General features: G+C 35.1%; 1 protein-coding gene across 2 annotated transcripts in view; it reads right to left on the bottom strand.

The window, feature by feature from the left end:
* Positions 1 to 12,707, bottom strand: part of SMARCC1 (SWI/SNF related BAF chromatin remodeling complex subunit C1) — a 136,861-nt gene that overhangs the window by 119,592 nt on the left and 4,562 nt on the right. For both annotated transcript variants that reach the window (XM_074344997.1, XM_074344996.1), the window contains exon 2: positions 9,725 to 9,844. In XM_074344997.1, coding sequence (XP_074201098.1) covers positions 9,725 to 9,844 — 120 coding nt within the window. The remainder of the gene's footprint in view (positions 1 to 9,724; positions 9,845 to 12,707) is intronic.

Raw genomic sequence — 12,707 nt, 5'->3', positions numbered from 1 at the left:
AACAACATGGAGGAACTTTACAAATGTGATGTTGCCTATATACTTAAAAAATATTAAGTCATGAATGGCAAAAACATAAGCTGACCTATTTTAAATTAATTAAGACTAAACAGACATAACTAAATAAAATGTGTGATCTTAGTTTGGATCTCATAAAAACATTTTTGAGATAACTGGTGAAATGTGAAGACAGATTGCCAACATCACAGCAAAGGGACATCAATCAATAAATACATACTAAATACTTGCAGTGAGTAAGAAGGTGAAGTCTTATCAATGTCCAGTTGATAAAATTTGGCTTCAATTCAAAGGGAATTACAGTTTTGTTTGTCCTCAGGTTCAATCACTAAAGCTCGTTTACACAAAATACACTGTCCCTTGGAATGTAAGTTGAAGAGAAACAAAGCACACAGCTTTCTGGGGCCTTCCTTTAGAGCTGGAGGTGATGGCAAGCTAGTATAATAAATGTTTCAATAATATGTATGCCTGACATCTACATTTTTACCTTCACTTTTGCTATGCAAGCCAGCAATCTACTTTTCATGTCTTTTAAGTACTACGCACTACTTCTAATTTCTCAAAAAGCCTTTATCACACATCTTGTGACTCTAACAACTATGCCATGGGATCAGCAGAGCAAGGAACACTTTCCCAGAAATGGTAGTACAGGTTGAAGTACCTTCCCACAAGGTTGCAGAGTGGTAGGACATGGCCATTTAAGTCCTAAGCCCAGTCCATAACACCTGGTTCAAGAAACTAACTGGAAGAGATTTGATAAGTTACATTATTTCATCTTAAGAAATGAATGAGCTTTATTTTAGGCAAAATCAACTACTTTTAACCTCTGTCAAGACTGCTGACTTCTGACTTTTTATCTCTGATCTCCAAAACCTAAAATGATGCTTTAAAAAAAAGTTATAGGACACATACTGAGCTAAGTATCCATGCCAACCTTCCAGCTGAAGAGAACTAAAAACTACGGGTAAAAATACACAAAACATCTTCTAATAAAAGTAAAACAGGAAATCTTTGAGATAACTTGGTTGACCATGAAGATAACACAACAGAGACACATCAGTGACAACAAATTACAAAGAATATAGTCTTTGCCAAAGCAGCATCAAATGGCCAGAGGCTTCATCAAGCAACAACAGCAAGCTTTGGGGAGAGGGGAGAATCTGATTACCAGAGCTAGCACATTATAATACTCAAACTGTCCTGTTCTTAACAAAAAAATTACACAGCATACAAATAGCAAAGTATGGCCCATTCACAGGGGGAAAAATTGAGAGAAACCATCCCAGAGGAAAGATGAAAGAACAAAGAAAGATGAACAGAGCTAAGGGATCTGTGGACACCATAAAACTTAACAATATACACATTATGGGAGTCCCAGAAGAGAGAAAAGAACAAAAAATATATGAAGAAATTATGGCCAAAACTTCCCAAATTTCATGAAACATATAAACATTCAAGTTCAACAAACTCTAAGCAGAATAAACTAAAAAAGATCCATACCAAAATAAATCATAATCAAAATATCGGAAGATAAAGAATCTTAAGAAGCAATGAGAGAAGTGACCCATCATATACAAGAAACTCTCAATAAGAGTAACAGTTAATTTCTATTCAGACACTATGGAGGCCAGAGGCAGTAAAAGGATATATTTTAAGTGCTAAAAGAAAAATAAACTGCTAATCACAAAGTGTATCCTGAAAAACTGCCCTTCAAAAATGGAGATGAGAAGAGGCTCCACATCATAGGTCATAAGGGAAATGAAAATTGAAATAATGAGCTACCATTACATACCCAGAATTAGGATGGCCCAAACCCAAAACACCAACACCACCAAATGCTGGTGAGGAATGGACTACTACTCAGTGTTAAAAAGAAATGAGTTAGCAAGCAACGAAAAGAAACTGAAGAACTTTAAACGCATACTATTAAGTGAAAGTAGTCAACCTGAAAAAACTATATACTATATATTCCAATTATATGACAATCTGGAAAAGGCAAAACTATGGGGATAATAAAACAATCTGCAGTTGTCAGGAGTTACTGGGGGAAGAAGGGATGAACAGGCAGAGCACAGGACCTTTAGGGCAGTGAAACAATCCTGTATACTGTAACGATGGGTACATATCATCACACATTTCTCTAAACCTGCAGAATGTCCAACACCAAGAGTGAATCCTAATCTAAATCATGGATGTTAGATGTCAATGTAAGTTCATCAACTAACAAATGTACTGCTTCGATGCTGGATTTTGAGGGCAAGGAATATATGGGAAATTCCTATACACCTACTCCATTGTGCTGTGAACCTAAAACTGCTCTAAAAAAGTGTAAGATAATATTATGAACCTTATGTTAACATCAATGTAAATGAAACTGACAAATTTCTTGAAAAATCCAACTCACCATAACTAACATAAGAAACAGAATCTAATCCTTCTGTTAAAGAAAATGAATTGGTTATTAAAACCTTCCCACAAAGAAAACTCCAGGCCCAAATAACTTCACTAGTGAATTCTGAAATAGTCAAGGAAGAAATAACTCAATCTTAAGAAAACTTACACCAGCAAATCAAAACCAATAATACATAAAAAGGATAATGTATCATGATCACAAAGGGTTTATCCTGAAACACCAGGCTAACTGAAAAATCCATGAGTGAATGAAATTCACCATGTTAACAAAATAAAGAAGAAAAGCCTTTTTTTGATCACCTCAAAAGATGCAGAAACCACATGACAAAATTCAAGTCATTCACAATAAAAGTTCTCAGCAAACTAGGAATAGTAGGTAACTTCCACAACCTGAATTAAGGTCATACATGAATACCCCACAGCAAACATCATAATAGTGCAAAACAATGTTTTTCCACTAAGAAAAAGAATAAGGTTAGAATTCCTGCCTGACCATTCTATTCAATGAGTCGAAGGTGCTACCCAGTGCAATGACACAAGCAAAAGAAAGAAAAAGCATAAAGAACAGGAAAAAAGAAAACTTATAAAGTTACAGTAATCTAAAATTTAGTATGAGCAAAAAGATGGACATTTAGATCAACAGGAGAAAACAGAATCCAGATATGGACCCACATATATCTGGTAAACTGACTTTCAACAAATGTGCCAAAGCAATTCAAAGAAGAAAGAACATCTTTTCAATAAATGGTGGCTTTAAAATAACTGGGTATCTATATTGAAAGGAGAATGTCAGCCCTTACCTCATACTATACATAAAAATTAACCTAAGAAGGTGAGGATACAGCAAGTGGTAGAGCACATGCTTAGCATGCATGAGGTTCTGGGTTCAATCCCCAGTACCTCCCTCTAAAAATAAATAAATAAATAAACCTAATTACCTTCCTCACCCTGGCAGGAGAGAACTTAAATCTATAAAATTTCTAGAAGAAAATAAAGGAAATAGTCTATGACTTCGGGGTATGCAAAGGTTTCTTAGAACATAAAAAGCACAAATCACTAACAATCAATAAACTGACTTCATCAAAACTCAAAACTTTTGCTCATGCAAAAACACTGATAAGAAACAAAGTCAAATCACAAACTGGGATGAAATATTTGCAATATACATATATTATAAAGAACTTATATCCAGAATATATAGACATTAAAAAAAAACTTACTTAAAAAAAAAACTGTACAGAAAAGAACACAGCAGACCTGAGATTACTATTCTCAGTAAGGCCAGCTTGCCAGTTTGCCCTTGGCTGGCATCTGGGAATTTGACTCTCAGAGTATTCTAGTCAACAGTTAACAGGTAAGGTGGGTGGTTTACTATGCCTAGACTATTTGTGCAAACAATGTGGTTTATGATGAATACCTACTTTCCTTCTGGGAATCCGGAACTATGTGCTGGGCAAAAGGTACTAACCCCCAATAAAAACCTTGAGAGTGAGTCTCTAAGGGTTTCCAAGGGCAGAAACACTGCATACGTGCTGCCACATTTTCATTGCTGGGGGAAGAGTGAATGTTGTGTGACCCCTCACATGAGGAAGAGAACATAAGGGAGCCTGCAGCAAGAATGCCTGCAGACTATACCTGCATCTTTTTGCCTTATGATCTGGCTACGTATACTTACTACACTGCTGTACCAAATCTTAGTTTTGAGTACAACTATATGCTGAGTTCCATGAATCCCAGCAAATCTCTAAATGAAATCGCTAAATGTGGGGGTGGTCTTGAGGACCAAATTAAAAAATTACTTGACTAGGAAATGCACAAAAGATGTACAAATGATCAATAAGCAAATAAAAGAAATGTTTAACATCATCAGCAAATTAAAAAGTGTGAGATTCCACTACATACCCGTAAGAATGGATAACATTTTAAAGACTAATTATAACTGTTGAAAAGAACGCAAAGGAACTTGAACTCTCATACACTGCTGGATGGATGTAAAATGATACAACCACTTCAGAGTGTCAAGACAGTTTAAAAGTTAAATGTTACCAACGATATGACCCAAACATTCCACTCCTACCTATTTACTGAGGAGAAACAAAAACATGTCCACAAAAAGACTTGGACATTAACATAGACAGCAGCTTTACTTTAAAGCTGGAAACCCAAATTTCTGTCAAAGAGTGAAAGGATAAATAAACTGTGGTTTATCCTTACAACAGAATACTAATCAAAAATAAAAAGGAACAAACTATCAATACAAAGAACAACACAGATGACACATAACTCAACATCCATACACTAAGTGAAAGAAGTAAGGCAAAAAAAAAAGAACATACACTCTGTGATTCCATTTACAGAAATTTCATGAAATTATAAATGAATCTGTAGTGTCAATAATTGCCAAGGGACAGGTGGAAGGGAGATGGATTACAAGGCAATTTTTAAGGTTGAGGGAAATGTTCACTATCTGAAGTTGTACTATCTGATTGATGTACTTTACTGTACATCAATCATACCTCAGTAAAGTTGGAGAGGGAAACATTATAAGAAAAGAGGAAAATGAAAAAAAAGTGAAAGAAATATGTTAAATAAATAAAACCACCCAAATAAACTAGAAATACATCAGTGAACGAAGATTTATACTAGTGAATCCACATGGTATGGATGAGACCACAGACCTGCCGTTAACATCAGTCATATGGTTTTCTAGAGCCCTGGGCAACACCTGGCCAGCATGTCTTCTGCCTGGCACACAGGTCCAGGCCTGCAACACAACCACCCACACTTGGCAGTCCACGAACTCTACCTGGTCTGCTAGATCATTTGGGCTCACTGCCCCTGCCAGTGGTTAATGACAAGGGCCAGAAGCTAAATGATTAGATTTTTTTCATGGGGGGAGAGGTAATCAGGTTTATTTATTTTTTTAAAATAGAGGTATTGTGGATTGAACCCAGGACCGTGTGCATGCTAAGCACGCACTCCACCACTGAGCTATACCCTCCCCTGACTAGATTTTTGAGACATTCTTTTTTTCTAAAGTAATTTGTTTTAACTACAGGTATATGGCTTCAGTTCATCTGGACTATCTCATTTTGGCTCAATTTTTTTTCATGTCTGCAAATATTTCCTCCATGACTCACAACAGAAAAGAATACATATGATTTCATTCATATAAAATTCAAAGACAAAACAAGCAAAACAACACTATTTTGTTCAGAGGCACATGCAAACAGACTGATACATATAAAGAAAAATAAAGAAAAGATTACAACTCAGTGGGGAAGAGTTTCTGATTAGGGAAGGAATACATAAGAGTTTCTGGACTATTGTTAGTAATCTATTTCTGAACTGGGTTGTGGTTAATGGGTGTTCTCCTTGGAATCACTTATGTCAACATTTGCTTTTTTCCTTTTCTCTACATTATGTTTTACAGTAAGTTTAAAGGAATGAAACTAAGTCTTTGTTTCACATAGTAAATGTCCCACACAATTTCACTTAAATGGCTACTTGTATTCCACTTTCAGAGTTCTAAGCTACAAACTTAAAGGGCTAACTTCCAATACATATACAATACTTACGTTCTTCTTTCTAGTCTCATATTTCCAAGGATTAAACTCTACTGTGAAATTTAGAGAATGGCAAAGTCATAGTTGCAAATTAAATAATAATTTAAGTGTAACCACAAGCTGAAAATCTTGAACATCTCATCAATATATTTAAAATCTTCAGCTCTAGACTCTTGACTTGACCTTCTAGTAGTCTTCCAGATCTAGAGCTCTGCTGTTTTTAAACATAAATGCTTATGATCTATTAAAAAAAGCAGAATACAAAACTGACTCTCCTATCATTACAATTATGTTTGTATTATATATGCATATGTACTAAGCCTTGAAGGGATTATGGAATAATGAGACTTTTTACCTGTGGAGTAAAAACACTTTTTTTTCTTGTTTCAATATATACTGTTTGCCTTTGCAATATACTTTTAGCCTTATAAAGAACTTTTTTCCCTAAATTTTTCTAATTTCTCAGTTAGCATTAATACAACACATCCCATATTGAGCCAGCTGTTTAATATGCAATATGACTTAGGAAGTTAGTACATAAAGTTCCACTTTGATTTAAAAAAAAAAAACACAAATAGTGAACTTTTCCACTACTAACTGTTTACTTAGGGAAGAAGCTTTTTAAGGTAAGCAGCTTACATATTTCACTAAAACATTCTTTGCTTTATTGTCTCACTCCCCCACTTTTGTTTTATACCATTACCCGTTACATATCAATCTTTCATTTGGGAAAATGCTAAAAGCTATTTTCAGAGAAAAAGAAATACATCTGGTCCTACTGGCATTAAGCCATGATTTATTTTTAATTATAGTTTATGCCTAAAAATATTCTTCTCTAATCTTTAAAATCTGGGGAACACATGGTTCCATTCCCAGGAGTTAAATATCTCACAAATAATGCCTCTTGTAAAGATTTTTTATGCCTCTTGCAAATTATTTTTTAAGACACTCATACAATCCTAATTAGGGTTACCAATATAATGTGAATTATGTTATATAAAATAGCTCATATCATGTTACATGTAAATTTTATTCTAAATGATGTTACACTTGACAAAACACAATCTATATGTATTATATTACAGTGTTTTAAATGATGAAAACTTCAACCAGTTCCTGATTTAGTAATTCTAATCTAGTTCATAACATAAGAGAAAAGGAAATAAACACTCAAGTATTTGGAAGAAAAGGAACATGGAGCTTTCAAATGATTCCGAATACCCACACATAGAGAAAAAGAGAATGATAAAGCAAATGTGATAAAATGCCAACAACTGGGGATTCTGAATGAAAGGAAAATGAAAGTTCTTTATACTATTCTTGCAAATTTTTACTCTGAATTAATTTTAAACTTATAAAAGTTACCGAAAAATCTGCAATTTGTCACACGGTTCCGAAAAACAAAATATGCCAATTATCCAGTTGTTTAGTTCCTATTAGTAAAAAATGAGCAAATATCTCCAATATCTAAAAATATATTTATAAACTATATACATGTACTTACTAAAATGCCATTACACATATATAACATAAATCACAACATATTAAAAAGGGGGCATTTTAAAAGGATTAGCTAAAAAAAAAAAAATAAAAGGAATGATCTTGCTTGGCAAATGTGAATTCAATCAGTACCCAGTAACTCCCAAATCTCTTCCTCTCATCAACCTTTTCTCTAGAACTCAAGATCTCACTTTCTACAACCTACAGGATTTCTAAACCTGAGGTGCCTACAGGAGAGCTAACCTCAACATACCTGCTTTTACACTCTGGCTTTCCCCTTAGTGCCAAAGGTGTCTGCTCAGTACAGTCATCCCAGTCAATTCTTTCTTATTTCAGTCCCACCCCCGCTTAAAAAGAAAATCACAAAGTTCTACCCCCTTACACTCTTTCAGTTCCTTCCTGTTCTCTTTAAATCCACTGCTTCCTCCACGGGCTGCCACCACAGTTCATCTGGATTATGAGAGCAGCTTATTCATGAAGAACTAGCTTTCAAAGGCTCCAATCTCAGTGGCTTTCAATCCATTCTCCACAATGAAGCCTGCAGCATTACTCTAAAACCTAAAATTGACTAAGTCACTTTCTACTCTCTCCCTTGCTGTGATTCTCAATCACTTTCAAGATAACAGCCACATCTCTAAGACGATAAACCCGTCCTTTTATGACTGATTCTGGCCCATCTCTCTAGCTACTGTCCTCGGCTCTAACTCTGTTGAACAACATTGAAATACCAAATCCTCTCAGGCCTTTATGCTTTTACATGCTGCCATCACTGCCCGAAAATCCCATCTTCCAGCATTCTCCTGAAGAACTCACACTCTACTTTAAGGATTCAGTTCAAATATCCTTTCCCTTGGAAAACACTTCCTGAGATCAGGAAAGTCAAAGGTTCCATTCGTACATCTCACTAGAGTGTAAGCCCCCTGAGGACAATCACTGTATTACTCGGAATTCTCAGAACCTGGCTTAATATTTGCTGAGCTCAAATCAGTGAGGAAGAGAAGTACTCTTTAATAAATGTTGCTAAGATAACCAGATAATCACATGGAAAGGGGTAAAACTGGATCCACTGCTCACATTGAATACCAAGATAAACTCTAGGTGGGTAAGGGAATTTCATGTAAAAAATGACACCATACAAATACTAGAAGAACACATGTGTGAAATCCTTTATCACCTATAAATGGAGAACGCTTCCTAACACGATTTAAAAAAACACATCAATATCTTTGACTAAATAAGTATCTGGATAGCAAAGTGAACTGATTTACTGCAAGATCAGTAAAACAATACTATTTCTTAGTCTCAATTATACGAGAGATCAGTGAGTTATTAAAACAAAAGGTTTAGTTTTGACATAAGAACACACAAATCAGAAGCTTTTGAGATTGAAAAAAAGGTCTAATAATAATAAATTCAGTGGCAGCAGCAAACTGGACACGGCAAAAACCCAAATCAAAGAACTGGAAGACAAAAATCATGAGAAAAGATGGAAATCTAATGTCTGTACAATCAGAGTTCAAAAATACAAAAGGAGCACAGGATAGCAGAGAAGACTAAGACACTGTTCCCTGAGCTAAAAAAACGTAACTGAGTCTTCAGAACATGACTTATCTCAACTAGACATATTTCTGAATTTTAAAGATCAGTATCAAAAAAGGAGGAAATCAACAGGTAGTATCAGATTTTTCTCCTCAAAATTAAACGTTAAGGAAAGAACAAAAACTATAAATTTCAAAAGGAAATAAAGCATAACCCAGTATTTCTACATCAAGCCAAACTATCAGTCAAAATGGTAATTCCAAGGGGAACAGAAACATATTCTTACACTTCTTACATTCTTAAGCTCAGAAGAATCCCACCTACAAAATATTTTTAAAAATCCACAAAATAGCATTCTAGCCACAAGAACTGAATCAGGAGAAAGAATGGAGACGACTTGGTATAGTAAAGACAATAAGGAAACTACAATATAATAAAATGTTAAGTCTACATAGTAGTTGTTGTGATGTTTAATACAAATGTTAAATGACTCCTGAAAGAGAAGCTTCCTACAGTTAAAAAACAATAATACTCTATAGCTAAAATTCTGTAGAGATCCCTCCTTTCCCTTATTCTGTAGGATAGCAACAGCAAAACAAAACAAAACAAAACAAAAACCCAGAGCTGCAGGCTGCACCCAAGAGTACAGAAACTGAAAATACCCCAGTGTGATTAGCTGATGTACTCACAGGGAGTTTGGTGAAGGCCGGGTTAGTGACATGCTTCCCAAAGGCATCTTCCTGGAACTGGAGAAGCTGCACCACCAGCCCAGCCAGTGTTTTATTGGTAGGAGCATCTGCATGAACATACTGCAAGATAAACACAGGCACTCAAAAACTGAAATAACTGTGCAGAAGACAATGTTAACTTACTTCCTAGAACCGAAGCACCAGCACGTTGGCAGATTTTTAAGTGTCTGAGACATGTAGTCTGCTGTAAAGGAGCTTACATAAAACAAATATTGGGGGCGGTGGGAAGGGATAGATGATACATCTTTTTAGTTAACAGATCTTAAGGACAAGAGATGCCATGCTCAAGAAACCAAATCCAAGTCATCTCATCTGCACCTGGACCTAAATTAAATTAGATGATGAAATCCTGGACCTCAAACTCAAGCCTGATGTTACAATGGAATGAGACCTATTGGGCAGTGTATTTCAAACATGAGAGAATGTAAACAATTTGTGGCCAGCAAGTACACAGTGTTGTTTTTCAAAAAAATCTACAAATTCTTTGACATTCCTCTTATCAAGAGGTGGGGGTCTATGCCTCGTTCTGTAGAATCAGGACCACCCTTAGTAACTCACTTGTAACCATCAGAATACAACAGAAGTGATGCTACATGACTTCGGAGGATAAGTCAAAAAAGGTCATATGGCTTCCACGTAATTCTTTGGGACACTCACCTCTGGAGCCCTTAACAATGAAGAAGTCCAGCCACCCTGACAACACCATACTCTGAGGAAGCTCAGGTTACATGGAGAAGCACATGGACATGCTATGGCCACCAGCCCTAGATTATGTCCCAGAAGAGTGACAGCACAATCACCCGAGACATGAGTAAAGATGATTCCAGGTGATTCAGACCCCCCAGCTGCCAAGTCACCCCCAATCATCAGATCTCCCCAGTCAAGGTCCCAAACATTAGCAGAGGCAACTGTCCCTTCCAAATTCCAGACACACAGGAACTCTAAGCATAATAAAATGGTTACTTTATGCCATTAAGTTTTGAGTATAACAAAATGTTTTTATGCATTAAAAAAATATTATGTGTGCACTTAAAAATGGTTAGGATGGTAAATTTTAAGTTTTTTTACATTAAAAAAAATTTTTAACAAATACATGTGAAAAGTTATCCATGCTAATGTGAATAATGTTAAAAAGGCCAAATTCATGGTAGATAGCAAGCTAGCAACATGAAAGGAAAAATAATGGGTAACGTGACAGGGACAGCATAAATTAAGGAGTCAAATGTAAAAGTTTAATTTAGTTTTAAACATTCATATCACTTTGAGAAGTCAATACATTTGATAATTCTTTTAAACCTCCAATTTTGAGCAGGAAAAACATCTATACTTCCTTTCATTAAAAAAACTAAATTTTTCTTCCCAGAAAAAACCTCTTTCCCAGTACCATCCAACATTTCAAAATTAATGTTTCTATGTTGTATACCAGAAATTGACACAACATTGTAAACTGACTGTATTTCAATTAAAAAATTTAAAAAATTAAGATTTCTATTGCAATAAACACTGTTTAAGTGATTCATATACAGCAAAATAATACAAGCTACATAGCGTACTATACCTTAAGTTGACTGGCTCTTGATATGTGCTACTGCCAATCAAAGACAGAGTGCATAAAAGGGTAATTCTTCTTAAAGCTTAGTATCCTCTTAAATTTTTATTTGTTCAGGTGCACTAGCTTTCTACTCTACATGAAACAGCTAGCATGCAGTTAACTTTGCTGAAGACTGGTATTTTGTTGGAATGCTTTATTTTACATGAAATCCTCTAGATCAAAGGTTGGGAAAATCGAGCCCACAGCCTATTTCTGTGTGGCCCACAAGCTAAGAATGGTTTTTACATTTTTAAATGGTTGGGAAAAAATTCGAAGGAATAATAAAATTTCATGACACAAGAATATCTCAGAAAATTCAAATGTTAGTACCCATAAATAAAGTTTTATCAAAATACAGTACACTCATTCGTTTACACATTGTCTCTGGCTGCTTTCCTGCAACAGCAGAGTTGAGCAGTTGTCACTGAGACTGTGTGGCCCACAAAACCTAAATATTTACACTCTTGCCCTTTATAGAAACTGTCTGCCTATCTCTGCTAGACTAATCCTTTTTATCCTTACAAAAGCTTTTATATTAAGGGTGTCCTGTAAAAACACATTTCCATAAGGCTAGGAAGTGAAACATGTATGCCAGATAGAAGTCAAAAACTGGAAACAAGTTTCATACAATTTAGCACATAAGTGTCAATTCTGTTAGTCTAAAATAATGGTTCTCAAATTTTAGCCTCACTCTCAGAGCTTCTAATGCAATAGGTCAAACCCAAGAATGTGCATTTCTAACAAGTTCCCACATGACACTACTGGACTGGGAACTACTCCAAGTACCACTGGACCTCAAAAAAAAAAAATCCATCTCACGTATTATTACATATCAGTAAAGAACACACTTTATTGTAATTTAAAAGTTAAGCAACTTTTACATGTCAGAAACTACTTACAATTCCCCTTTCCTACGATGCCAATTCCCATAATCACCATCAAGTTTACCTTTTTGACGACTATACACTTAAGTGAAAATTCAACATCAGCTTTTTTTCCAATTTACTCAACACAGGACATCTTTAATAATACTCAATTAGTAAGTAATCAGTAATACTCAACATAGTGTAATCTTTAATAAAGAACAAGCTCAAGTTTATCCTACAAACTAGCGAAATATACTGTACATACCCACACGATAACTTTATAATCTTTTATAACTACAAGCTTCTCAAAGGGGTCATATAAAGCACATGGTAAAGCAACATAAAAAACTAATAACCATAAATGTAAAGCAACATAAAAAACTAATAACCATAAATGTTTATTTTTCAGATATCTGTAGATAACTGAACACCACCAAATCCTAAAACCGAAAGAGAAACCATTTGG

Source organism: Camelus bactrianus, chromosome 17 (assembly GCF_048773025.1).
Source record: "Camelus bactrianus isolate YW-2024 breed Bactrian camel chromosome 17, ASM4877302v1, whole genome shotgun sequence".
Taxonomy (NCBI): Eukaryota; Metazoa; Chordata; class Mammalia; order Artiodactyla; family Camelidae; genus Camelus; species Camelus bactrianus.
Note: the sequence above shows the minus strand (reverse complement) of the source record. Positions and strands in the feature narration are given on the sequence as shown.